The following is a 24,600-nucleotide window of genomic DNA, read 5'->3' on the forward strand; positions in this document are numbered from 1 at the left end:
TAGGCCATTTGCATCAACCAACTACATGGTACAAAATCCACAACTGGATGGTAAAATAATGAGACAGGCTCTGAAACAAAGAGACCTCAAGTTTGACTTTTCTTTGTTGTGGATGTCCCAGTACGTAGCTCAGTTTGCCATCCGACATGGTTGCATGATATTGTACCAAGTGAAATACATGTAAATAAAACATTCAAATAAGTGTAAATCAGGTTGTCTGATGAAGTTTACCGCGAAAATTGTACGGGGCACCCCATGTTTTATTAGGATTTTAACAACTTTAACTACTAACTCTTCTCAAAAGAAGTTTTTCCTCAATATCTCACGATCGTTTAACAATTTTAAATTGATTTTTTTCACCCAACTATAAATCAGTGTTTTAGCTTTAGAATGAGTAAAGAAAATTTCTTCTGCCAAATTTGGCCGCTAAAGGTTGTACAGTAACCTTAATATTAAAGTGGCTAATAAAATTAATGATGATGATGATCATGAATACATCATGTATTTTTTTTTTCTAAAATTTAGGTCAGGTCAACATCATGTAGTAACCAGACTTTCAGAGTGTGCTACAGTAAACATCTTGTAAAATGCCACCCAAGAAGAAACCTTTAGAAGATGCACGGAAGAGATTAAAAGAGAAGTTAAACAACGTAGAGGAACAGTCAGAGTATATTTGTCAGTTTATCAATGATCTGGTCAACAAGGTAATGTATATGTATTTTGTTTTATTTGTGCTGTCTGTTGGCAATTTCCAGGAATTGTAGTGACCTACTTGTATTAATGGTTGGGTGTCAAACACTATACAGCTAGGGTCAATGTAGGTCATGCTGATGTACATGTATGCATGAGAATGTTAGAATGAGCTATGGTAAGATGCTGGTTAAAACCAGAAGTCCCCAAGTCAGCTCTATGAATATAAATAGCATTCAGCAAGTTGCTACATGTAGAGAAGCTCGACAAAATGATTAGGAGTTTTAATTAACCTGTGATGGCTGCTTCTTATTAACCGAGTTTGAGGGCCATATCATCCAAGGTCTTTCTGATATGGACCAAGTAAAGTAAGGTCCATACAAGAATAACCGAGGGTGATATTCTTCCAGTACGGTCCTGAGGCGTGGTTGCCTAACCGGGGTGCTGTGTTGTGTTCTTGGACAAGACACTACTCTTATAGTGGCTCTCTCCACCCAGGTGTATAAAAATTAATGGGTACCAGTGAGTTTAATGCTGGGGGGTAACCCTGCGATGGACTTATCTAGCATCCCATCCAGAGGGGGGAGGGAGTAGAAATACTCCTAGTTGCTTAATGCTACGGAAACTGGGATAAGCTCCGGCTGTATGGGCCACTTGGCGCAATGCAGACTTTTTATGTGGCAGTCTTGGCTGCGTGTTGTGCCTGTGTGATAACCAGTAGGCCATTTACATCACACACATGAATGCCTGTCAGCAGGAAAATCCAGCCTTGACCATTAATTAGCATACCATCTAGAGGTACAAAATTACACTGTATAGCAACATTCCATATACACTGTATATGCAGGAATCAGAGTTAACTGCCAGCAGTTTTGAATTTGGAGCACCTACATGTACATGTAGATCTCAAAGATTTGTAAAGTGACCTTTTTTCTGTGTATTTAATTGCAATTTTACTTCCTGAGTCATACCTGTTAAAAAGTACATGTATTTACAAAAAGTAAAGTACATGTATTTACATGGTGTGAATTTGTTTGTCTTTTTGTCGTCTAGTCATCTGACCCAGCCAAGAAACTCTTAGAAGAGAAAGATCGTAAGAAGTTTTTTCAGAAGTACTCTTCCGTGAGCCAGGAACTAGAGAAATGTCTTGACTGTCTGCTGTTGATAAGTGACTCTGTCACTGCTCTTGGCGAGGAAGACACATTGGGTAATATTTTAGGCCTTAGGTTCCATTCTCCTGTAGCTGGACTTGGCATAATAGAAAACAGTTCATGCGCTTAATTTTTTTTATGTTTGAGATTTTCAATAAAGACAGTTCACACTTGGTTTCACCAACATTATATGGGGGGACCAGGGAGGTTTGCATGGGCACTGCCATGTACTTTGCTGACATTGCCTGCTAAGTTGTGCTCACTTTGTATCCCACCCTCTCTCCCACTGGTTTCTCATGTTGTTTTGACCTCAGTACCCTACTCTGTTGCTACCCTTACGGCACCTACCTTTATAGTTTTAAATAGGGGGTGATTACTCAATAGAGTTTTGACTGTATTTCTTTGTCAGGTGGTAGTGAAGACTACAGCAGCTCGGCACCGTCTGAACCCAGTGAACCTGCTGAACAGGCTGTGAAGGACAGTGCATTGTCAGAAAAGACAGACAGACATAAGAAAGATTTACCACCATCTGCTGATGAAACAAGCAAAGGTTCTCAAAATGTACCCCAAGTTACAGGTGACTGAATTATTTTTTTATTCTTAAATACAATTTTTACCCACTTGTGTGAAACAATCAGTGTTATTTAAAACTCAATTTTGATCGCCACACAAAATACTCGACTTCCACACAATTGTCTGCTTCCGTGTAAATCGAGACTACCATTCAAAAATCTACTTCCACACAAATCTCTACTTCTGCCACACAAAACTCTAATTACACACAAAACTTGACTTCCACACATAGCTCTACTTCCACGCAAAACGGACCATTTCTGCACAAAGCTTAATTTCCATATTAATACATGTATTTCTAGGCTTCTATTAAAAACTCGACTTCCACCAAAATTTTTTCTGACTTCTTTCTTTGCAATTTTTTTTATTGCAAATTCACTGCAAGGATCATTTCTTAACTTTACAAAGTTGAGTTTGTTTTAACAAAATTTCTTGTGTAGACAATGGAGCTTTAAGTGGATGTTGAGTTCTGTGCGTGTGGACGTGGAGAATTCAATAAAATTAATGTGGACCTCCTGTTTTGTTTGAATATTTTTGGTTTGTGGAGTTCTGTGTGTTTCCCAGATTGTTTTGGCCCTTATACAGTCAACTCTCGTTATAGCGGACACGCTCAGGGCGTCGTTTAGTGTCCGTTATAGTGAGAGTCCGTAATAGCGGGAGTCATTTCCAGTCAAACCTTATTCCCCGGGGATCAGGATTTTGTCCGTAATAGCGAGTGTCCGCAATAGCGGGGTGTCCGCAAGGCGAGAGTTGACTGTACAATATATTTCACAATGTTGATAAAAAAATGTCTTTAAAAACACAAGAAAAATTCTATGTTTTATACAAATCTAATATTCATTGCCCCCCCCCCCCCCCACCAACAATGGTTACTTTAACTAACTTCAATCAATTCTTTTTCAGAGGACTCTCAAAGGATAAGCAGTGAAGCTCAAAAAAGCATTGAAGCTGGGCAAGCCAAGTCACAGTCTTCATTTTCTCAAAGTGCATGTGCTGCTAAATCAACTAGAAATGACGAAGAAGCATCCATTTTGATACCAGCATCTGAATCAAGTGTAGTCTCCAAGCCACCAAATGTGCAGCAAATGCCTCAAAGTCAAGCGAAGCAGTCAATCCCAGAAGATCTTAATAAGCAATCCCAGAAGCTGTCATCAAAAAGTGGAGAGGGCCTAAATTTGATATCCAAGCTCATCGAAGCTGAGCCTGCAAAACAAGTCAATCATCAAAAGCAATCAGAAGAAACTTCATTAGCACAACCACCAAAAGATGAAAAAAGAAAAGGATCTCCTGACGTTGTTCAGAAGCAGGCAGATGATACTTCATCAACAAGGCAGCAAAAAGATTTTAAAGGGAAAGGATCTTCTTCTGTTGTTCAAGATGTGAGAATTGAGCCCACAAAACAGTTTATTAATCAGAAGGAAGCAAATAATACTTCATCAGCAAGGCCGCCGAAGGAGGTCAAACGAAGAGGGTCTTCTTCTTCTGTGAGTGCTTTGTCTGATATTATTCAAGATATCAGAATTTCTCCAAGAGAAGCTAGGACTGCAGCTGAGAACATACCAACAAAAGGTAGGTGAAATTTGATTAAAAGAAAAGAATATCTTCCCAGAAGTCTTATTTTGAATCTGTCCCAGATTCAAAATGTGAATTCTTGGTACTGATTACATCTTATAGAGAAAGCAAATTGTCTCATTCAGTTCGCCATGACATGATAATGGGCAGATAATAGATAAAATAATAAAATAATATGAAAGGCGTTCTCTTTAAGGGCCTCTTTACATGAGAGTTTTCGTCCCGGGATGACTTTCGTCCCGGGATGAATTCATCTCGGTGACTGGTCATTTTCTTGTTGCTGTTTACATTATGATACATGATTTTGTCCCGGGATGAGTTCATCCCGGGACGATTTCATCCCGGGATGAAACACATTGCATGAAATGTCATCCCGGGATGAAACGTGACGAAAAACCCCATGTAAACAGTCCTTCCCGGGATGAAATGTAATGTTATGTAAGCACAGGCGAGATGAATTCAACTCGGGCGGGACGACTTATCCCGGGATGAACACGCTCATGTAAAATGAAATTTTTTTCATCCCAGGACGAAATTCATCCCGGGACGAAACTCATCTCGGCTCTCATGTAAAGAGGCCCTAAGGTCACGAAATGAAAATCGTGTCATGCCTAAATATTTGCAGAACTGACCAATGACTGATGACAAAATTAACACGAGTCTACAGCCAATAACATTATGGCAAAACTGACCAATCATCTTCAACAGCCGAGAATTATAACATCATTGACTGACAACAACCTTTTACTTGACTCTGAAGATGATTTCCACTCAGGTTGTTGAAACGTCAGTCATCAACAAGTTCTTCTCAGAACTAGTCTCACCTGCCCGGACGATTACACTATACGAACTATTTTAGCATTCATGTATCTCTTATCGTGATCTTGTTTTGTTTTTGCAATGATGTTGCAGTTCAGCTTGCCCAGTTCCCATTCAAGAATGGCCAGAGACTTGAAGTTGTTGTCACTGAGGTGCTGAGTCCGTGGGAGTTTTGGGTCCAGCCTGTTGGCTCTGATGAGCTGGATCTGTTGATGGAAGAAATGTGGTAAGAACAAACAGGAACTTGGATATCTACATGTAACTTGTAGAGACTGATTGATGAACTGTCTGACTGACTGTCTGTCCGACTGACTGACTGACTGACTGACTGACTGTCACCGTCTCACTGACTGACTCACTGACTTACTGAATGACAGAAGGATGGACGGACGGATGGACTAATGAAAGGACTGACTGACTGACTGACTGACTGACTGACTGATGGTCGACCAGAAGGATGGACTGATAAACAGACTTGCTGGTTGGCTGGCTGAATTACTAACTGACGGACAGATGGACTGGCTGGCTGGCTGGCTGGTTGAATGACTGACTGACAAACTAATGGACAAGCAGATTAATTGCTTGCTTGCTTGCTTCCTCCCTCTCTCAAGCAATCAATCGATTGATTGACTGACTGACTGACTGACTGACTGACTGGCTGGCTGGCTGGCTGGCTGGCTGGCTGACTGACTGACTGACTGACTGACTGACTGACTGACTGACTGATTGATTGGCTGATTGATTGATTGACGTTTTACTATTTCTGTATTCCAGCATGCACTACGCCAAAATGGCAGCCGCAGGTTACAAAGGAGGTCTTGCAACAGCACCCGCCGTGGGGGACTTCTGCTGTGCCAAGTTCACACAAGATGACACATGGTACAGAGTGTTAGTGACAGCTGTCGAGGAATCAGACAAAGGTTTGACCAGTAATATTGCTGAGTACCGTCCATCCACGACATTTCAACATAATTATTTGATCTTAACAGTTTTCTAGATCACTTCTTTTCTGGACCAGGGTTTTTTGTTCTGTATTCTTAAAAATTGCTAGAAAAAACGGGACACGGACTTGTTCGCGTTTTAACGAAGATGCAAACTGGCAGTGTGAATGGAACAAAAAAATCCCGCTTCGTAACTCAAACAAGGCAGTGTATAAATGACTCATATTTGCGTCTTAGTTTTCTCGTATCGTAGCCCTGATATAAAACTTCCTTCATCTTCAAGGCCCCACTGTTGAAGTTCTGTGTGTTGATGATGGCAATCGTGAGAAAGTCGGTCTTGCTCGTCTGCGCCCGCTGGAGGAGAAGTTTCTCAAGTTACCTTGTCAAGCCTTGTGCTGTGCATTATCAGGAGTGCGGCCAGTCAATCCACCACAAAATAAACCAGGTATTATTCAAGTTAATTAAAGTTTGTTTTAGTGTCTTTGCTATACGTGCAGTTATTCCTTTCTTACTAATTCTTGTTATTGTAAATCAGGTATGTCATTTCAAACATAATTCCCCCCGAATAAAAGAAAGTTTTCAGTGGAGGTTTTACTACACTCAGCTACTACGCTCTATAATTTGCACTTTACCAATCAGATACAACATACACTAAGATCAGTCGCGACTTCACTTATACGCATTTTCCCGCGCTTAGTGACAGCTACTTTGTTTTGCTCGAGTTCTGATTGGTTTATTGTATTGTTTGACCTTTGGTGTGATTGGCTGTCATTGCTTTGATAACAAGGATGTTCAGATCAGAGGACGAGTACAACTTTCGAATTTCAATCCAGTTACTGTACGTTCCCAGAGCCCTCACTCCTCTCTGTTGCTGACCAGTTAAAAAGGAGAGTATCGTTACGAGGTTGATGTGAAATGTGATAACTGAAAGCATAAGCAGTAGGTTTGAAAAGTCGTACTTGTACTCAATCTCGTACTCGTACTCTGATCTGAAGGTCCCTAATAATAATGCAAGTTTAAAACGTCCGTGTAACTTAATTACTTTATCCTCTTGACTTTGTGCTTTAAGTAGCACATAAGGCTGTCACCAATGAATGCCAGTGCTGTCTGTCTGATGACCACCGTTAAATCTGGCTCCAGTTCCATCCAGCCCCCGTCATCTCTTTTTCCACTGATCTTCTCCATGTCACTTTAGGAAGTCCTCTTTCAACCGCAAACCCAAGGTCTCTCTCTTTTCCTTCCCCCCAGAGCTCTGGAGGGCGGAGAAAGAAAGACCCTTGGAACAAGGTTGGTCCTCTTTTACTCTTCCGTTCAGGGGTCCATCTCATGGCTACTCTGGGGATGACATTTGGGGCCATTCTGTTGATGAAAAACATCCATGTAAACCTGTCTCTTTTTTACTCAAAAAAAATCATGGTATTCTGTATCTGTTCAGCTATTACGCGCATTTTTACAGTAATGACAGTTATAAAAAATGAATTTTGAATTGGCATTTTCTGCAAACTTCTCAACAGGAACCAGGTCATCTTTATGGAGTGAAGAATCCATTGCGTGGCTGAGATGTAAAGTTTCCGGAGCGAAACTTCGCGCATATCCTACGAGAGTCGAATCAAGTAAACTTGTCATCATCGATCTTTTTGTTTTTCCTCCCAAAAATCCCAAACACAAAAGTCCTGTTTCATCTCAAGCTGGAAACGGACTTCCTGGTCTGCAATTCAGTATTGCAGAAATGATGATTTTTGCGGGCATGGCGCAACGAATCATGCCTCAAGTTAACGGAGGAGCTGGGGGGAGCAGTACATGTAGTTCGAGTCCTGTTTCAGTGGGGAGCAACGAGTCTTTACCGAGGAGTTGTAGCAGTGTTAGTATTGAAAGCAGCGTCCAAGAAGGACCCGCGTGTGTTAACAACTGTGAAGCTGTGAGCAGTAAAGAGGAAAGCGCGTGCACGGATAATTCATGTTCATCGAAGGAAACTGTTATTCAAAAACTTGAAGAAAGGCATGAGAAGATTACAGCAAGTGTTGAGCAGTCTGTGTCGGGAAGGAAAAATTCCAACGATGCTACGTTTAAAGGGGAAAGCGTTACGGTTCAAGAAACGGACAGTGCTTCAGGAGTTAACCTCGAAAAAGAAAATTGCGAAAATGCTCAAGATCAGCAAGAAGGTATAGCCAATGGTAAGATACAATAGTGTACACTTTTAACTCATTTGAACCCTTAACCAATAGGCCAATTCCGATATACTAAAATACTAGTTTGGCTCCGAGGCTTGGAGGAATAAAGCAAAAGATATCACGTCGAGGTTGATGAATGAATAAATAATATCTTTTGTTTATTCCCCCAAGCCTCGGAGGCAAGTTAGAATTTTAATAATATATCGGAATTGGCCTATAGAATGAGCTTATTCCGAACCGCACTCGTTTGAGGTGTAATAAGCAAGAATTGGACGTCGTTGCACTTAATACTGAGTCAGCTTAGGTTTTGACATTTAGCCTGGTGCAATGCTTTAACCCTTAATTTTAATTCCCAAGAATGATTGTCTTGATCCACCACTTGATTTTTAAAATGAACAACTATAATTTGTAAAAGTCATTCCGATAAGGTTTAATTGATTATCAAATGGAAGTTGATAACGGTAAATAAAACTCCGTAAGGAATTTTAAAAAAGTTAAAAGGACACTGTCACGAGCTTCACGTCAAAAAATTAAGAGCCTAAAATCGTATGGAAACCTACAAAAAGTGGTCCAGTTTTGTTAAAAATTACTATGCAAGTGTACTGTGTTAGCATCAGGAACTTCAGATCTCAACTTGAAAAAGTCAGGCTGACTTTTTTCAAGTTCTGCCCTCGTGGTCTGAAAAAAAAGCTAAAAACTTAGAACTTCTTCCTTCAACAACAATTCACTTTATATCTTCATCTTGATGTTTTAGGCGTATTTCGTGTACGAGCGAGAGTACTTCACCAATTTTAACTTTTTGCTGAAAAGTAGAAAAAACCCCGTGATAGTGTCCCAATTTAACGTTTTTTGGCTAACGCGTGAAACGTCAGCTTTTCATTATTTGCTACGGACGTTTATTTACCTTTATCAAATTTTCCCGCCGACGAAGCACGGCAGTTTCTTTAGAAACTAATAACTTTGCTCATTTCGATAAGGACTTCTTAGTTACTGTAAATTAATGGTGAGTCTTTTTTTCTGCCTACCACAGACATCACAATGCTCCAAGAGTCCCTTCCAATGTCAGGCCCGGAGGAGTCGTTCATCACAGAGCTCCCACCCATGGAGGGCCCTCTATGTCTTCAAATGCTGATGTCCCACGTGGTGAATCCTAGCGAGTTCTATGTTCATCTTGTCACGCCAGATGCGGGGCATCTTGATCTTATGATGAACGATCTTAATAAGTTCTATGACGGTATGTCAATTTGTTGTTTACTTTTATGCATTCTATAATGTTTGCTGGAGAGGCGCGGTGGCCTAATGAGTTAGTGCGCTGGACTCAAAATCACTGAAGCGGTCCGGTTTCGAGCTCTAGCCGTCGTCATTGCGTTGTGTTCTTGAGCAAGATACTATGCTTTCGCAGTGCCTCTCTCCATCCAGGTGTCTAAATGGGTACCAGCAAATTTAATGCTGGGGGATAACCCTGCGATGGTCTAGCATCCCATCCAGTGGGAAGCAGAAATACTACTAGTCGCAATGAAATGCTGCAGAAACCGGGTTAAACTCTGGCCTGATGGGCCACTTGGTTCCAAAGCAGACTTAATCGTACCTTCTTCTAAGTTATGTATCGTTTGCCTCAGGTTTTTGTGAGAGATATAGCAAGCTGGCCGCTTGAGTAAAATCTCATATTATTTTCTCTCTTCACGACTTCTACAGGTGACCCTTTCCCCGAAAGCTGTGCACCAAGTACTGGTTACCAGCCCCAAGTGGGAGACTATTGTTGTGCTCGGTTCACAGAGGACGGGAGATGGTACCGCAGCCTGGTAACCAGTTTACGCTGCACCGTGGATGAAAAAGAAGGACCGCTGAACGGTTTATTGGATGTCGAAGTTTTTCACGTGGACTTTGGAAGTTCTGAGTGGGTTTCCGTTGGTAATGTCAAACCTCTTGTAGCTAAATTTTTATCACTTCCTGGGCAAGTTGTGAAATGTCGGCTGGCAAATCTTAAGCCTGAAATTATCGAAGGTGAGTTATTTAAAAATGTAGGGACAAAAATAAGGTAAACGTACTCTGGACACTCGAGGAACTTTTCATGACGTATCTACGACTTTTTGTTGGTTTACCAGAACGTTTAACCAATCAAAAACCAGCGAGGCGCAGATTGCACGTGCATGACGCGTGCATTTATTTGCTTTACTCCGTATTTGGCCTAAAAGTTAAAATTATGAGAATTTTAGAGAGATTAAGCATGACGTTATACGGCAAACGGCAAACACAAGCTTGCCTTTCATTTTGTTACCTTTTTACGGAATTCTGAAGTTAATCCCTCATAAAAATAGGGGAAAAATCTCACATTCACGACAAACACGAAACTACTCATTTCCGCCTACGAACGCCAAACGGGAGACGGCAGAAGTTGAATTTTTGCCGTTTGCGGGAAAAATAAACGTCGTGCTTAACTTCTCTTCACACGTGAAAATGGGTAAACGCATGACACTTTTTGCTATAAAAACTCCTGATGAATAACTGTGCTATCTATTCTGCCACAAATTCTAGCTGTAAGTGTTAAAAAATTTTGAACGTCTGAACGGAACCCAATTTTTTCTACACTTGAGAAAATCACAATCTAAAGGAAATACACACACCCGAACAGGAATGACCACCATTATTGTTCTTAAAGCTCTACATAGCCTATCTTTGTTCCAACTGAATTTCTCCGTCTATTTCGTAAAATTCTGTTGTTAAACAAAAACCACTTTTAACTTTCAGTTTTTATGGTCTGTGATGTGATTTTTTTTTTGCTTGTACATTTATTTTAAAGAAGTTTAGCTATTAGGTAGCTCTTGCTTCGACTACATTGTATGCCCTCATCTTGAGTTATAAATGTTCAATAGGCCATTTCCGAGTTACCCTTTACCTCTTATTCAAAACGAGTCTACGTGCGAAACCATTTAAATGAAAGTGAGTTTGATTTGCATGAAAATGGACGTGTGGATGAAACTCATTTTCGTATGAATGGTTTCGCACGTAGACTCGTTTTGAAACAGAGGCAAACGGTAACTCGGAAATGGCCTATTCAATTGAATTTTTGCAGATATCACGACAACCTCTGAACAAGTTGCTTCCCTTCAATCAACAACCGAAAAAACCGACGCCCAAGCCGAAGAAAGGTCACCGCAAGAAGAGAAACTTGTCCCTGTAGTTGAACCGCCATCGAAAACTGACTCTTCTCCCACGGGGAAATCTCGTAAAAAAGACCGAAGAAAGAGAAAACGGCCTCCAAAGATATCCTTGAAGGATGAAAATATTGTAATACGAGCGGCCGGGGATGAGTCTTGCGATAGCAGTGAATTGAGTGAAATTGAATTTGTTAAAAGCAGAGAGGGCGATAGGAGGAAAAATAAGCAGAAGGAACAAGATACCTCAGCATCCGATAAAGCTGCATTCCCGGTGAGTACAACATCTTGGTAATTTTTTTGTTTTGGCCAGAGGTTCCTGCGGTTTTTCTTCTTTATGTTGAAAACAAAGTAAAACCGAACGAAGTTGTTGAAACAACTTGTTATTAATTAACCCTTTAGATCCTAACAACGCATATGTGCGTGGAAAATACCAGCAGTAATTAAAAAATCTGCAGCTTTCACATATCTGGACACATGATAGCAATGAGCCCTCGTTAGGGCAAAGTGATAATTTTCGAAGCTTTAAAAGCCAACTAACTGACTACAGCTCCAGATTTCCGTTGTATATGGTTGTTTGTTCTGCAGCAAATCCGAAAATGCCCGTTTTCTACTTCATGGGACAACAACAAAAAACGCACATCTTTGTCTCCAATTTTTTTAATGAAAAAATAATTCCGAATCCAAAAGTGTACATTTGCAGCAAACTTCAAACCTATTTCTTTCCGTTCACTAAGAAAACTTCTCATCAATCTTTCAGCAGACTGAGCAATTACCATTCGATTAGAGCAATGCTTGCAAACCTGTAATTTCCTTATTGGTGACCGAAAGGAATGCCTGGGTAATACAGCCGTTTCGGCGAAATGCAAGTCCACTCACCTGTATTTCATACATTTTTTATAAGTGTCGAGCCACCCAATCCTACCAGCAAAATACTGCACCGAACGCATTCTTTGGAAGTCAAAAGTTGTCCAAATTGCCTTGGCAGGTCTCGGAATCCATCCACAGAACGGCCAGAGAGACAACTTAACTCATGAACCACCATGTTTCGATACAAATGTTTTTGGTGTTCCAATCATCGTCAAATCATCTCTCACCTCTGGTTTCTTTCAGAAGTTTGCCTCTACCCAGCATTCTAGCTTAATGATGCCAGCCTGGGGGCTTCTGTAGTGGAAAATGACTCGAAAAAAAACACTTATAAACGACATATTCTCCAGATTCGAGCCCGTATGCTCGCTTACCAAGAAAGCAATGGTTGAATGCTGACGTCACAATGAAAATTTGAGCCCTCAGTGTTTTGAAACAGCACACATTTTTACTTGAGCTTCTTATATGCAATCACGAAATTCGACAGATTAGCTTAAGCCCAGAAAACTGCTTAAAAAATACCAGAACCTTAGGATTCTGAGGGTTAAGTTTAACTAATTAATTAAGTTAAATTAAGTTTAAATGGCTGTGGACGTGCGTTATAGAAGTTGTTGTGTTGTGTTGTATTTTTGTGTTGCGTTGTGTTGTGTTTTTGTGTTGTGTTGTATTTTTGTGTTGGGTTGGGTTGTGTTGTGTTGCGTTGTGTTGTGTTGTGTTGTGTTGTGTTGTGTTGTGGCTGTGTTGTGTTGTGTTGTGTTGTGTTGTGTTGTGTTGTGTTGTGTTTTTGTGTTGTGTTGTGTTGTGTTGTGTTGTGTTGTGTTGTGTTGTGTTGTGTTGTGTTGTGTTGTGTTGTGTTGTGTTGTGTTGTGTTGCGTTGTGCTGTGTTGTGTTTTTGTGTTGTGTTGTGTTGTGTTGTGTTGTGTTTGTGTTGTGTTGTGTTGTGTTGTGCTGTTGTTGTGCTGTTGTTGTGCTGTTGTTGTGCTGTTGTTGTGTTGTGTTGTGCTGGTAATGTATCAGTCAAATCGAATGTTCAACATCCCCCGGGCATTTTTACGCCTTTGCTGTCCCTGGGGGTGGGGAATTTGATCACAACGCATATGGGGTGGGGAATTTGAACTCTAACCTCGATTTCGTGCTACGCGTCCCAGTGAGTGAACGTGGGTTGATAAATCATGGCGGAGGCCGAAATAAGGTCCGAAATGGCGAGTTTAAGGATTTTAAAAGAAAAGATTGCCGCTTTGTGACAAACTAGACTTGTGTGCAGACTTGGCGCGTGAATTAATTCTTGGAAAAAAGGCATTTTTAATGACCAGAAATGGATCTATGGTGGGCCATCTGTACAGTTTTTTGGCCCGAGGAGGGGGGAATTGAACACAAAGTTTTTAAAAATTCAAATGCCCGGGGTGTTGCCCGGGGGGGGGGGGGATGTTTAACCTTCGATTTGATTGGTACATAAGTGGCCGTTTAATAGAGGTTGGCCTCTACGAAATTAGCATAAGGCGAGGTTGAAACAACAATTTATTACCAGGAAATCAAAAGGTTGTCACTTAGCTTAGAGACAAAGTCAAACTGCGTTAACTAAGCTCTAGGTGGCCGCTAAAAAGAGGTAAAAACAATGGACTAATCCTCATTGGGCGGCCGAAAGGTGGCCGCGGCTGCTTAATCGAGGTTGCCGCTAAATAAGGGTTTTATTTACAGTGCTATACTGGCCATACTTTCGGGACTTTGATAACTGGCCGCTTAATAGGGGATGCCCGCTTAATGGGTGGCCGTTTAATAGGGGTTCGACTGTACTATTATTTCTCTTTCATACAGGAAAAGTACTTACTTCCTAGTCCTGATGTAAGCCCAGAGAAACGTTTCCCACTTCTAACTGAAACTGCATCCGTGAAACCTGAAGACCAATGGCCGAGCGGTTCGTCTGAGTTATTAACCGGTCTTACAGACGATAACAGGAAATTAGTGGGTTATATGGTTCCGTGGGATCCTTGGATCTATCAGCAGTTATTTAATCCTACTGCAGGAGGGGCAACGGTAAGGAATTCGTAGAGTTTATGTAGGGTAGCCTCAGTATGACGGCATCTATGATTGTGCGCTTAATTCCTCCGCCGTTCGCAGACGCCTGAGTTTCGACTAGAAACTCGTGTTGATGACGTACCTCTGCAGAGATCCGTGTGGCTTCTCTGATTGGTTGTTACTTACGCGGGAAATTCCGAGCAACAGCCAATCAGACACGTCCAAGATTTCTGTGGAGATCTTAGACATCTTTTGAGCGGAAGAAGAATTGTCCAAAAATATTTTTTCCTTCATTCGACAAGCTTCAATTTTATTTTTATTTTCCGAATATGTTCAAACCAGAGTAAAAATTCCTAAATCGTTTCCGTAGAGCTCTGAAGACATAATTTCAAAGATATGGTACTCTTTATTTTACAGGTCGATATATCGTACAAGAAGCCAGTGCTAAATCTCAATTTATACGACACAACGGGAGACGAGGATATATTTATTAATCAAGTACTTGTGGACACAGGGATCGCTGTTTTTGTGGAAAATCCCGAGGAACAAACAGGTAAGAGGTTTTTAAGTGCGTTTGATGCAAGTTAGTTCGTTCATTTGTTCGTTCGTTCGTTCGTTCGTTCGTTTGTTCGTTGGTTCGTTCGTTCGTTTGTTCGTTCGTTTGTTTGTTTGTTCGTTCGTTCGTTCGTTCGTTCGTTCGTTCATTTGTTTGTTCGTTGGTTCGTTTGTTCGTGCATTTGTTTGTTCGTTTGTTTGCTCATTCCTTCGTTTGTTCCTTCGTTCGTTGTTTTGTTCGCTTTTTCGTTCCTTCTTTCCTTCGTTTCTTCGTTTTTCATTCATTCGTTCATTCTTTCGTTCGTTCACTCGTTCGTTCGTTTTTCAATCGTTCTTTTGTCCGTCCGTTAGCCCGTTCGTATGTTTCTGAAGTATTTTATGACTTCTAATATCTTCATTGCGGTAGATCTCTCCAAAGCCATCGCCACGGCTATCAAATGATTAAGAATGTCAATGAGTGTTTAGGAATGCGACTTTCATCAGCGATCATTTAGGGCACGGTTTTCTATTCGGTAGACCGGTCGCAAATCCTTTGTACGTATGTAGAAATTGTTTGCTTACGTGAAAGGAAGTTTCGTTTCTATTTTATTACTGCTTTTTATTTTTTTATTCCAAGTGACCGATGTGACAAAAGTTAAACTTTCACTTGAGGATTTAGAGCACACAGCTTCAACTATGGAGCAACAAGGTATGTGCATCTCACATTTTCATTTTTCTTTGTTTTCATTTTACGCCATGTAGTCCTTATTTAACATACTTATCCTAAACTGAAGTCATCGATTGATTCAAATCTTACGCTATCAGGTTTACCTTCTGAAGAGATCGACTGCAATGAAGTGACGAGTCCAACATGTCTATTGAGCAGCTGGGATCCGATGGAGGAAGATTTCCTCTCGTCTAAAAACACGTATGCTGTGAATACAGATGATTTGGATATCGTCTTCCAAGGATACCGTATGTATTAGGATTTTATTTAATCGGGTGTGTTGCTTGATGACAGTTCCACATGAAAGTGCTTCTCAATAGCTTTCATCTGAATGGTCACACACTAGGGACTCATCCACAGAATTGAACCACTTCGTACAGCGTAATGAACAGTACCACGTGAAAGTATTGCTCAATTGCTTTCATTGAAATGGTTACACACTAGGGTTTCATCCACAGACTTAAAAATTAGAACCACCTTGTTTAGCATAATAAACAGTACCACATGAAAGTACTGCTCAATAGCTTTCAAGTGAATTGTCACACACTAGGATTTCATCCAAAAGTTACAACCACCTTAAACAGCATAATGAACAGTACCACATGAAAGTACTGCTCAATAGCTTTCATTTGAATGGTCAAGGTTTTATTCACAGACTTAAAAATTGGAACCACCTTGTAAAGCATAACGAACAGTACATGTATCACATTTAACTACTGCTCGATAGCTTTCATTTAAATGGTCCCACACCACCCTACAACACTTTATTCTACTTTGTTCGAAATTTGAATCCGGAAGTATTATTGTTTCTAGTAGTGTGAGTGACTTTTTTTCCTTTATAAGTACCACCTTTTGATCCCTTACAATATTTTGTATTTCAGAGGACTTGAGCAGGAGAGTGTGTCGTTATTACCAAACAAGGTCAGGTTGCTGGCGCGGAGACCAATGTCCTAATCTTCATGTTAAGAAAGGTAAATTTAGCTGATTTTAACCTAACCTCCGATAAGGCGCTCTTTTTTCCCACCGCGAAAAGTCGAGGTAAAAAAAAAGCACCTGACCGCAGGTTAGTGTCAGCCGTGCATGCTCTAGCAACTCTTTATAAATATAATAATGCCCTCACTTAAAAGCTTACTTTGATTTTACAATATTCCGGTACCATCTTATGGAAGACCATTCTCGTCCCCATGGCCCTTTTCGTTTCTATTAGCCGGCAAGGCCTTGGCACTAGAAACGAAGGGCTCTGGAAACATAGGATTTTTCAATTCATTCGAATTTTTTTGATTGCCTGTTTGAAACCAAAAATTCTTGAATGGAAGTCAAAAACGTATGAATATATTCTTTTGAAACATTGTGACTGCATACATGAAGACCGGAAGTGCTAGAATCTAGGACTGGAAATGCTGTGTCCGCAAAGTTCTTCGATTCTCGTGCCAAGGCCGCCTAATGGTGGATTTCGACTTACGCGTAATTTTTTACGTGCGTGAAAAAGTTTAGAGACAATGTATAAACGACTTGCGTACACGTTTACGCAAGTTGTTCATACATTGTCTCTAAATTTTTTCACGCACGTAAACGCACGTAAAAAAATACGCGTCAGTGGAAATCCACCTTAAGTGAAACGAAAAGGGCTATGGGGTGAGAATGATCAAAGACCCCTGCCTATATCCTCCCGAACCCCATCCCGTTCCGTCTTCTCGCCACGTTGCACACGGAAAACTTAAGAAACTCAAGGGCTTCTTAGCAGGATCGGCTAATTTATGCTTTTGTCTGACATCCTTTTGTAGGCGAGGAACTGCATGACTACCATGAGGTGTTTTGTGACAATATGGATTCGTCTGTCACGCTACCCGATATCGGAACTTGGGTTGCAGTTCGCGTGACGGCAATCTTCGATCCGGGACATTTCTGGGTGCAGTTCCCGTATGGACCTGAACCAATAGAAAACCGTATTATGGCAGGTATGTTGCAACTTTTCAAGGAACGGCGTGCCGGACGGTGCTTGCCTAGTTCCAACCTCGTTCCCAGGGTCTCTGGGAACGAGGTTGGCCTAGTTCCCGTACGGCTTTTTTTCCCAGGCCGTCATGGTATCGTATAACGTCACTACTCGTTTTGGTGACGTATTCGGGCCACGTGACCCGAAACGAGTTGACCGCGACGAACCTACGAACTAGGCAAAGACAGTGCGATTTCATCTTTCACAATCCTTCTCAATCTTAATTTCATTTTAACCGTCCTTGTTCCTTTTGGGTAACAGTTGAATCCCGATAACTCGAACCTTCAACCTTCAAACTGGAGGGGAAAAGGTTCGAGTTATTGAGGGTTCGCGTTATCGAGATTCAACTGTATTATTCCCCAGGGGGGGGGTACTCCCGTAAAAAGAAAATTGATACCCGAAATTGATATTCAAGGGAAAAACAAAAACTAAAAATGGCGTAAACGGGTCAACTCTATTTCGTTTCTGAACCATTGGAAGTCAAACTAATTCTTAAACGGATAGTTCAGTTTTAACAGAGCATTTCTTTATTGTTTAGCTGGACGTTTATGCACTGCAATTTTTACTGATGCAATTTAAGTACCCTATCAAAGGATCACACCGGGAACACAATGTCAAATGAGGCAGAAATGACACCCTATTAAAGGAAACCATACCCTATCCCGCGGCACAGACCTATATAGCCCATATATGGTAGTGCCCCCGCCCCTTCCCCGGGGTATTATTACTTATTAGGTGTTTTCCTACCTTCATACATTTAAATCATTTTTTTTACACATTTAAACAAATTTAAATTCTTGTTTTTTCCTTTTTTTAAGCGAGGATGGGTCGTGATTTCGATTCTGACGATGTGAATGAAAAAGATGACCTTGACTCTTTGATGACCAAAATGGGGTACAGTTTTGTTTATTAATTGTTCTTGTATTTATTCCTGTTTTATCCCAATAAAAAGGGCATGTCGGCCATTTGTTGCAGTGCAGTGCTGTTACTCAAGAGTCGTCGCAACAGACTCAGCGCTATTGTTTATTGTTTTGTGTTAGTGGTTGTGGTGGTGGTGTTATTGTTGTTGTTTCTCGTTCGTTTGTTTGTTTGATTGTTTGTTTGTTTTTTCGTGTTTTTTTTTTGTTTGATTTCTTCAGAATTGAATAGAGCAGTTTTCACTTGAGTATCGAAAGTAATTTGCGTTTGCTTTGGTTTTGCATTACTACGCTTAGTGATTGGTTTAAAACTCTTGCGCCACTTTCTCAGCCAATCAGAACCAAAACCAAAACCAATCGTGACTCGCTTGCGCACGTTTTCCCGCGCTTCGCGCTGGCTACATGCATTTGCTTCGAGTTTTGATTGGTTCACTGGATTGTTTGTGTTCTTTGCGATTGGCCAGAGTAATTACTTTGCTTTTGGTTTTACGACACTCAATTGAAAACTGCTCTTAAAGACTAATTTAAAGCCACAGTCATCTCGAGAACAAAACAAATTTCAGGGGCGGCTTGAAATATCTTCTTTCGTATGACAGACAAAGATAGTTGTGGTCGCTGTAACGTTTTAATAAGTGTTTTCCATTGGCAGATCCCCTGCTGCTCAAAATTGGTGGGGGGGGGGGGGATTTTTCTTGCCCGAAAAAGGGGCTAAGGAGATAAGGAAATGTGGGCCCTTACTTGCCTCAATAACGTTGGAGGGGCGCCCCCCCCCCCCCCCCACACACACACACACACCCTTAGGTCCGCGCTGATTTCTACTCTACTATTTGCAGAATACGGTTCTCGCTTACTTTATCATCTTTTCACTTAGCTCATAATTTTGTTACAACACCAGTTTGCACAACACCATTCCCACTATAACAACACCTTTATTCTGCCTCTTACAGGAAATTTTACACGAAAAACGTTTGCCAAGATCCGAGGCGCATTTTACCAGCGCCTGGTGAACTGTGCGTGGCGAAATATTCGAAAGATGGCCAGTGGTACAGGGCGCGGATTACTGGTGTGCATGAAGATGAACTTCAGGTACGTTCTTGAGAATGTTCTGAATGTAGTTAAATGTAGTTTAGCAGAATTAACAACAAAGAGTGCCGGTGTTAACCTGTAGCCAGCGGTTTTCATATCATGTACCTGGATTCCAAATCCGCTCGGAGCCAAATGCGTTTCGTGACGTAGACGGCGTTCTTTAGGTCTAGCGTCTGTTTTCCTTCCTTCCTTCCTTTTCCTTTTGGTACAGTCTTATCAGTGTGATGGGTTCCTATTGGGATTATGGCTGTTTCCAAGATTTGCCAGCCATGGAAGCGCTCTCCATTAAGAAGTGGGCTGTTAATAATGGAAGTTGCTAAATGTCATAGACACTTAACCTCCACTTAGTAGTGATGCAGTTGTTTACGATTTTCCGTGACGACGGTGTCTCCATTACCTATGTTAAAGACAAAATACGGTGAAACTTTCGGTAGAAATTAAAGAAAGTAAACCAAAACATATCCCGCGAAATCAAAATACCGTAAAATCAGTTAAAAACCACCGGGAGTGGATTTATTTTCATGGTGGGAGGGGGGAGAACGAAGTGCGCTTAGTATCAAAAGGAAAATTGCATTTAAACAAATGCTTAAGTTTGTATTGATAAGGCATGTTGCGTCTGAAAAAATGTCCCGATATTTTGTTTTTACTGAAAATGTCACCTTCGCGTTTTTCATTGACACCCGTTGCTTCCGCAGGTGCCATACTTATGACTTGCCTTCATTGCTTATTGTCACCTGTTATGCCTGCTTGTTTGATCGCTCGTTGAAGATGAATTTTATTTTTTGTTACTTTGGATTAATACTCTGTTTCTTTGCTTTCAAAACATTTTCCTACGATACCTCTTCCTTTCCTTCAACGTGGAATTTCACGCAATTTGCGGCGGGGAATTTTCCTGACATCTTAACAGACGCTTGTAACAATGGCCTTATAAGCGAGCAACACGTCGGACAAGAGTTCGGGGATAACCTGGAACCAAAAGTCAAAAACATTTCACGCACAACAGACAAGCCTAAAGAAATCTTCTTGATGCCAAAGCGAAATTTAGTCACTAATCTTACCAATGGTACAATTTCTTCTGGAAAATCCTACAATGATACGACAGATGAAGGAGTTTATGAGCTACATATGTTACCGAATGCTTCTGCAAATGGAGCAGTATGCCTTGACGGTTCCCCTCCTGGAATTTATCTGCGCGATGGAAGCGGCTTAGGACAATCTAAGTGGATTATATTTTTTCAGGGGGGTGCGTGGTGCCACAATGTTGACACTTGCTATCGACGAAGTAGTACAGCGCTCGGCTCGTCGTCGTGTTTTTTTCGCCGTCTTCGTCTCGAAGGATTGCTTTCAAACCAAGTTAAATACAACCCCGATTTTTACAATTATACCAAAGTTTTTGTGCCATATTGTGATGGCGCTTCTTTCACTGGAAATCGCGAGACGCCGTTAGAATATAAAAACAAACTGCTTTATTTCCGAGGCCGACGAATACTTGATGCTGTACTAGACGAATTGCTCCGACGAGGTATCGACAAGGCTTCCGAGATAATATTGAGTGGTCGATCAGCTGGCGCACTTACTGCAATCATACACGCCGATTACATCCGAACGCGTTTTCGTCGCGCGACAAACGCGTCGTTCCGTGTACTTGCAGATGCGGGCTTTTTCGTTGACGCGCCTTCGTTAAATGGCGCTAATATTGTACAGTCTGTTTTTCAACAGATGTACACCTTACATAATTCTTCCTTAAATCAAGCTTGTTTACGCGCGCAAGAGCGAGAACAAAAATGGCGCTGCTTTTTTCCACAGTGTTCCATTCCCTTTGTCACCTCACCAATGTTCCTAGTGAACTCGTTATATGATCAATGGCAGATCGCTTTTCTATCGAACATTCGCTGCGTCTTGAAAGTAAAAACTTGTAATTCAACGGAGATGTTTCACATAAGGAAGTTTCGTGAGAAGACTTTACAAGCTCTGCATTCGGTTTTTGACTCGAAAAACACCGCACTGTTCGCAGACGCTTGCCTCGTTCACACTCAGTGTGTAATGAACGCCTTATGGACAACAATTCAAGTGGAAAACGTTACAATTGCCAAGGCATTCTCTAACTGGTATAGTGGAGGTGTTGCAGACAGATTTCGAATTGATTGTTCCTATCCTTGTAACCTAACGTGTCCGAAACATTATCGCATATAATTTCCAACGCTGGCTCACAATTAGAGACGTTTGTATGGATTTTGAACCATGTTCCAAGGTCCATAACTGCGTCTCTGTTCATCCTAAAAACATAAAACTTGGTCAAATGACCAATCTCACATATGGTCTATGTGGTGTTGTGTGGTGACAGTTTATCGATTGCTTAAAATTTGCAATGCGACCCAGTTCCCTGCGCAACTTTGGAAGAAAAAAAAGCTAAAGCCTGCTGTCGAGCCAAGTGGCTCATCAAGCCGGAGTTTATCCAGGTTTCTGTAGCATTAAGCGGTTAGGAGTATTTCTACTTCCCCCTGGATAGGATGCTAGTCCATCGCAGGGTAACCCACCAGCAGTAAATTTACCGATACCTATTTATACACCTGGGTGAAGAGAGGCACCATGAGAGTAAAGTGTCTTGCCCAAAAACACAACACAGTGACCCCGGCCAGGGCTCGAACCCGGACAACTCAATCCGGAGTCCAACGCACTAACCATTATGCCACCGCGCCTCCCGCATTTTTGAAAGATATGTTCCGAAAAAAATAATCGGATCCTTATTTATTATTATAATTGTTTATAATTGTTTTCAAGAAAACTCAAAGAGAAACCTGTTACCGAACAACAGCTTTCATCGCATCACACCAGCATTTATGCTGCTTTCCAGTTTGAGCTATCCCCACTAGTCCTGAACTGATATTGGCTTTTAGCTCACTAACGGTTGTTCTAGGTTGTTTGACAGCTTACTCACAGTGATTGCCTACTTGGTTGTGTTAGAATGAAAAGGGGGGGGGGCGTTTGACAGTGTTTGTGATACCTGTTCTTACAGGTGCTTTCGTTTCTTTTGTCTACCATATTTTTGATCGCCTCTGGACTTGTAATTGAACGCTTGTCGAAAGATGGTGTGTTTTATTTGTTATCTTCTGTTAATTCTTTACACGTTTAATTCCAAAGCACTTTCTAGTGATATTCCTTCGTGTCCCGCAACGCGGGATTTCAGCCAATTTGCTGCGGGCAATTTTAAACACATATTAACAGACGCTTGTAAAAGCGATCATGACGAGGAACAAGAAACCACCGGGGGCAAGAAACGCAGCCATAACAAGAAAAAACAAGTTAAAAACAGCCCACGAAAAACCGCCAAGATGAAAGAAATCTTGTCAATGTTGGAACAACTTTTTCGCACCAACAGAACAACTTCACGTAAAGAAGGAGTTTATGAACTACATCTGTTGCCCAATGCTTCTGAAAAAGGAGCAGTTTGCCTGGACGGTTCCCCTCCTGGATATTATTTGCGTAATGGAACCAACTTAGAAAAATCTAAGTGGATTATATTTTTTCAGGGGGGTGCATGGTGCCACGACATCGATTCTTGCTATCAACGAAGTTACACGGCGCTTGGTTCGTCTACGTGTTTTCGGCGCCATCTTCATCATGAAGGATTGCTGTCAAATCAAATTAAATACAATCCTGATTTTTACAACTGGACTTCGGTGTTTGTGGCATATTGTGATGGCGCCTCTTTCACTGGAGATCGCAAGAAGCCGGTAAAATTTAAAAACAAACTGCTTTATTTCCGAGGCCGGCGAATACTTGATGCCATACTAGACGAATTGCTCCGAAGAGGTATCGACAAGGCTTCCGAGATAATATTGAGTGGGTCATCGGCTGGTGGTATTTCTGCAATCATACACGCCGACTACATCCGAGCGCGATTACGTCGCGCATCAAACGCATCTTTTCGTGTGCTAGCAGATGCGGGATTTTTTGTGGACGAGCCTTCGATAAATGGCACAAATATAATACGGTCTACTTTTCGTCAGATTTACACTTTACACAATTCATCAAAAGGGTTAAATCAAGCTTGTTTGCGCGCGCAAAAGCGAAAACAAAAATTTCGATGCTTTTTACCACAGTACTCCCTCCCTTTCGTCAAGTCGCCAATATTTCTAGTCAACTCGTTGTATGATTCTTGGCAAATACCATACATGTCTAATGTTCCCTGCATCTGCAATCTAGATACTTGTAGTTCTACAGAGTTGTCTTACATTAAGAAATTTCGTAAGAAAGTCTTACGCGCACTGCGTCCTATGTTTGACTCGAAAAGGATAGCAGTGTTTGCAGACTCCTGTTTTCTTCATAGCCAGACCTGTGTTAATGATCTTTGGACAAAAGTTCAAATTGGAGACGTTACAATTGCCCAGGCTTTTGCCAACTGGTACCGTGGAGATATGGAGGAAAGATTCAAGATTGATGACCCTTATCCTTCTAACCCTACGTGTTAGAATTAAGTTCACACCAAAAGCAAACTTAATCTTCCAGTCCACGATCGATCACTAAAACAATTTGTTCCACCAACGACAGTCAACTCGATTACTACTCGTTAACTTTTCGCCCATGGATAGAAATCTCGAGCTTTAAAGGGGACAGTGTCACCGAGATTTAGTACTACTTCAAAAACTCACTAAATATTTCATTAAGAAAATAAAAAGGTAATTAATGTGTAATGAGTGTCTTTTATATCTGCCGAAGGCACGGTTAAATTTTATGTCCAATTTTCTTGGCCAAAATAACCCTTAATCCAAGTATCAGTGCAAGAATGAAAAGCCGATCTTCATCAGAGATGATATAAACTTGATAAAGCACGAACTGCGAGTTTTCTTTGAATTCAGTGGTGTTGGTATTAATTGGAAATCCACTAATAGTGGCCTGGTTTTGGTAAAACGTACTGAACTAGTCATGAAAGTTGTTTTTTAGCGGTGTGGCTACGGATGGGTAGGAAGAAAGTGGCCTAAAACTTGAAAAAGTCGGGCCGATGTTTTCGAGTTTGACAGTGTTTCTTGGAAGAAAATCGCATAAAAATCATTGATTACGGTTTATTTACATTTTGGAGAATGAATTTATACCTTTCTTTTATTTTTTAAAGGCTGTTTTGTTGATCATTGAGTGCACCCTCGCAGTTCTAACAGTTTACACAAAACGCAGAAGGCTTCTCGTGACACTGTCCCTTTACGTCTAACTCAATGTAATAAAATATATAAGCAAATAGAAATAAACGGTCATTTTTGTCTGGTTTTGTTGTTGTGTAGTTTTAAGCAGTCTCTGAACCAATTAACTAAAAGAAAGATGTGGCAAGATCGACCAATAAAACAGCTCAGCAATACGAATGATATTTTCCTCAAACTCTTGTTATTCCTCATT

General features: G+C 41.0%; 3 protein-coding genes across 3 annotated transcripts in view; all 3 read left to right on the forward strand.

The window, feature by feature from the left end:
* Nucleotides 1-53: 53 nt before the first annotated feature.
* The window catches only part of LOC144628647 (uncharacterized), a 27,886-nt gene continuing 3,339 nt past the window's right edge, over nucleotides 54-24,600 (forward strand). Inside the window, exons 1-19 of the mRNA XM_078486790.1 lie at nucleotides 54-704; nucleotides 1,744-1,897; nucleotides 2,251-2,418; nucleotides 3,318-3,983; nucleotides 4,899-5,031; nucleotides 5,580-5,725; nucleotides 6,030-6,191; nucleotides 7,261-7,920; nucleotides 8,948-9,151; nucleotides 9,613-9,921; nucleotides 10,991-11,346; nucleotides 13,755-13,973; nucleotides 14,373-14,508; nucleotides 15,127-15,198; nucleotides 15,315-15,464; nucleotides 16,098-16,187; nucleotides 17,001-17,174; nucleotides 18,028-18,103; nucleotides 19,074-19,212. Of these exons, the coding sequence (XP_078342916.1) occupies nucleotides 588-704; nucleotides 1,744-1,897; nucleotides 2,251-2,418; nucleotides 3,318-3,983; nucleotides 4,899-5,031; nucleotides 5,580-5,725; nucleotides 6,030-6,191; nucleotides 7,261-7,920; nucleotides 8,948-9,151; nucleotides 9,613-9,921; nucleotides 10,991-11,346; nucleotides 13,755-13,973; nucleotides 14,373-14,508; nucleotides 15,127-15,198; nucleotides 15,315-15,464; nucleotides 16,098-16,187; nucleotides 17,001-17,174; nucleotides 18,028-18,103; nucleotides 19,074-19,212 (4,131 nt within the window). The 5' untranslated portion in view covers nucleotides 54-587. The remainder of the gene's footprint in view (nucleotides 705-1,743; nucleotides 1,898-2,250; nucleotides 2,419-3,317; nucleotides 3,984-4,898; nucleotides 5,032-5,579; nucleotides 5,726-6,029; nucleotides 6,192-7,260; nucleotides 7,921-8,947; nucleotides 9,152-9,612; nucleotides 9,922-10,990; nucleotides 11,347-13,754; nucleotides 13,974-14,372; nucleotides 14,509-15,126; nucleotides 15,199-15,314; nucleotides 15,465-16,097; nucleotides 16,188-17,000; nucleotides 17,175-18,027; nucleotides 18,104-19,073; nucleotides 19,213-24,600) is intronic.
* LOC144628615 (uncharacterized) lies at nucleotides 19,982-21,420 on the forward strand. The gene has a single exon (XM_078486752.1). It carries the CDS (start codon nucleotides 20,239-20,241, stop codon nucleotides 21,403-21,405), a length of 1,167 nt encoding a protein of 388 aa, XP_078342878.1. The 5' UTR covers nucleotides 19,982-20,238; the 3' UTR covers nucleotides 21,406-21,420.
* On the forward strand, nucleotides 22,299-23,694 carry LOC144628666 (uncharacterized). Its single transcript, XM_078486803.1, has one exon. It carries the CDS (start codon nucleotides 22,299-22,301, stop codon nucleotides 23,682-23,684), a length of 1,386 nt encoding a protein of 461 aa, XP_078342929.1. The 3' UTR covers nucleotides 23,685-23,694.

This window comes from Oculina patagonica, chromosome 10 (genome assembly GCF_052425735.1).
Source record: "Oculina patagonica isolate OP01 chromosome 10, crgOcupat, whole genome shotgun sequence".
Taxonomy (NCBI): Eukaryota; Metazoa; Cnidaria; class Anthozoa; order Scleractinia; family Oculinidae; genus Oculina; species Oculina patagonica.

Coding starts and splice junctions, on each gene's coding strand:
- LOC144628615 (XM_078486752.1), top strand. CDS start 20,239: ATGCCAAAGCGAAATTTAGTCACTAATCTTACCAATGGTACAATTTCT.
- LOC144628666 (XM_078486803.1), top strand. CDS start 22,299: ATGGTGTGTTTTATTTGTTATCTTCTGTTAATTCTTTACACGTTTAAT.